This window comes from Suricata suricatta, chromosome 9 (genome assembly GCF_006229205.1).
Source record: "Suricata suricatta isolate VVHF042 chromosome 9, meerkat_22Aug2017_6uvM2_HiC, whole genome shotgun sequence".
NCBI classification, from domain to species: Eukaryota; Metazoa; Chordata; class Mammalia; order Carnivora; family Herpestidae; genus Suricata; species Suricata suricatta.
Genome location: NC_043708.1, coordinates 5013621 through 5016783, shown reverse-complemented (window position 1 = coordinate 5016783; position 3163 = coordinate 5013621). Strand labels below are relative to the sequence as shown.

Below are 3163 nucleotides of genomic sequence, written 5' to 3'. Positions count from 1 at the left end.
ATATCCATTCCAGAGGGGGTGGGAAGAGAAAAATAAGTTCAAGGTCAGAAATGTGATTTTTTTTTCTGCAAAGCAATAACAATATTAAGCACTTTTTTTCTACATACTTTTTCTACATGGTGTAGCAATCCCCTTTTAATCCCCAAATACAAGTTTCTATACATTTTTTTGAAATAAAAATTCAACACCCAAGGCAGAAAAGAATTTACTAAAACTCCGACTTTACAGTTACTGTGACAAGAACAAATTTATAGACCCACCATTTAAATTTTACTGCAACATTTTCAAGGAAAAGAAAAGGGTTTTTTTTTTCTTGTTTTGTAAAATGCCCAGGCATTCTCAATTATTACAAATACTGGTCCACTTTTACAGTAATCAAGAAATTTTAATATATATAATATATACTAAAACCCCGTCACCAAAAGAAAACAATATACACGCAGCCACTGTGGCATTTTTTTATAACCTATTAAGCAAACTTTGAAAAAAAAAAAAAAAGATCGCTCCAACACACATACACACGATTTTTTTTTACCCTTGTATGTATCCAATACTGTAAACGTGTTTTTAAGACAGAGTGCACTAAATTTAACTTTAGGAAAAAAATTAGCCATTGTTCCTGAATTGTTTTTTGTTTTGTTTTTCATTCAACGATATCGGCTTCTGTCACTTGAGTTTTAATTCAGCAGTAAACCACCTCCACGCCAAATCTAAGCAGTGTTGTCCCCAGAACGGAAGGGGATGAGGATAATTCAGCTAAGGATGTCCACGGTTGTGCTGGGTCTATTTCTTCATTTGATTGGGTCCTTATGGCATTTTCACGTCCTCTACCTTCAGCCAGGATTTTTTAAATTTAATCTAATTAAAAGTAAATGTGGCTTTGTTTGTGTCTAAAGAATGTACTTTTCTTGTTTTACTTTTTTAAAAAGTCTTTTCGTTTCCAAAAAAAAAAAAAAAAAAGAGTTTTGCATTTGTCTCAAGAGACTCAAATAGGAAGATCAGTTTTCAAGGCACTCACGTCAAATTGAATGGCAGTAGAAAAACTGTCCAATAAATTATTTTATTTTGTTCTTTATAGTGCCAGTATTGTGAATGCCACGCTTAGCAACACTGACACTCGAGCTCAGCCGTCCCTTACAGTTTAACCCACCTCTGGGCCAGAGAGAAGAATATGCAGCAATTTCTTGTTTAGAAGCCATTTAATTTAAATGCAAACAAAAGCTTTAAAGTGCGGGTCAACAGAATTCCAAGGTCTAATCTTAACAGTCCAATGTTTAGTACCTTCCAACCTAATGGGATAGAAAAAAAAACTGGGAAGTAGCGCTGGGCACCTTCGGATGGAACTCTTTCCCTGCTTTTCCAGTAAAAGGGAACAGAAATTCGTAAGATTTTCCCCCCGTCCGTACAATGTCATCTGTGTGCGTTAAATGAGAGAATGCTAACTCCTCTAATTTACCTCATTGGGGCACTTGTCTGCTTGAGGCATGGTCAGTTATCACTTGTAGCAACATAGGACTTGGGATTTTTTGTGGTGGGGGCGAGAGAGAGAAAGAGAGAGAAAGAGAGAGAGAGGGAGAGAGAGAGGAAGCCGTCAAGCCAGAAGCCTGAAAGAATATTTCGGCTTTCTTCCTTTCTGTGTCACGGCAGGTCACCACCGTCTACCCAAAAAAGTACCCTCAGCCCATTTTATGTAGCCTAATCTACAGCAGAGAGGAAAGACGGCATCCCAGGGCACCCCCGCACCCCAAGCAAAGGACAGTATCTGCTGGTGATGCACTACTGTAGAAGGTTCTCAGACCATTCCTCTGGCAGCTCGCAAAAACCCGCATTTCTCAGGCATTTCTCAGGCAGTGCGGGGTGTTCGGGCAGGGCCCCCACCACTAAAACGTTTCCTTGTATAACGTCAAGGTTGCAGAAAAGGCCTCTGTTACTCAGGACATCGTCAGATCGTCAGTGCCACATCTCCATTCCAACTCTGAAGCAAAGTGCTACAACTTTAAAGATTGTTATCCGCTGCACATCCACCCCCCCCAAAAAACCAAAAACAAAAAAAACAACAAAAATAAAACCAAAAAAAAAAAAATGCATGCCACTTTTTATTTCAGGACCAAAGAAGGAATAAAAAAAGTAAACAACTTTAAAAGTCATTTAAGTGTTGGCTTCTTCACAAGAAATTACACATGCTTAGCTTAAATTTCAAAAAAGCAGCGCCCTCCCCCCCCAAATTATAATTTAAAAGATAAGCTTCCCTTCTACATTGCTCGGGAATCATTGCTCAGGCTACTACTGGGTTTAAAAAAAAAAAACCGAAAACAAAAACAAAAACGAAGAAGGGATGGGTACCCAACAGAATCTCTTAAAAGAATCTCAACACAAAGAATAATAATAAAAAGTACCTGCACGTGCCAAGAAAATTACAAAACCCAATAAATACAGAAATTATTGCACAGTTAAAAGGCTCCACAATTGTTTACTGCCTCCATCAACCCTCGGGTTTCCGTAGGACTTTGTAGACACAGGTTGGGTTGGAGCGCCGCCTCCCCCAGGGCCCCGGGGACGCGTGGCGGGGGAGGGGGGCCGGGGTGTGTGTGTGTCAGGGGGACTGGGGGGGGGGTGCCGAAGTGGCGCAGACACGGAGGCGAGTGTCAAGGTCAGCATTCTCGCGGTTGGCAACGGTTTCCGCCGGACAGGTGCGGGGCGCAGGGGGCGCGCGCTTAGCTCCTCTCGGCCTGCTCGATTTTGACGTCGTTAGTCAGCAAGTGCTCCCCGTGCCACTTTTTCATGTGTTTCTCCAGGGTGCTGTAGACGCTGAAGGGCATCTGGCAGATGTCGCAGCGGTACACCTCCTTGCCGATCTGCCCGTGCGTCTTCATGTGGCGCGTGAGCTTGCTGCTCTGCGCGCACGCGTAGTTGCACAGCTCGCACTTGTAAGGCCGCTCGCCGGTGTGGCTCCGCCGGTGCACCGTCAGGTTGCTGCAGTTCTTGAACACCTTGCCGCAGTACTCGCACGTGTCGCTGCGGCGGCCCTCCTTGGAGCTCGGCCGCCCGGGGCCCGGGCCGCCCAGGTGCGGCGTGCTGCCCCCGCTCGCCGTGCCGCTGCGACCCGACAGCCCGCCGTCCAGCAGGTCCCCGGGCGGCGTGGAGAAGCGCAGGCTGCCGTTCT

The 3163-nt window shown here is 44.6% G+C and overlaps 1 protein-coding gene across 1 annotated transcript in view; it reads right to left on the bottom strand.

The window, feature by feature from the left end:
* Positions 1-943: 943 nt before the first annotated feature.
* BCL11B (BAF chromatin remodeling complex subunit BCL11B) overlaps positions 944-3163 on the bottom strand; it is a 77874-nt gene continuing 75654 nt past the window's right edge. The window contains exon 5 of the mRNA XM_029950917.1: positions 944-3161. Within this exon, the coding sequence (XP_029806777.1) occupies positions 2715-3161 (447 nt within the window). The 3' untranslated portion in view covers positions 944-2714. The remainder of the gene's footprint in view (positions 3162-3163) is intronic.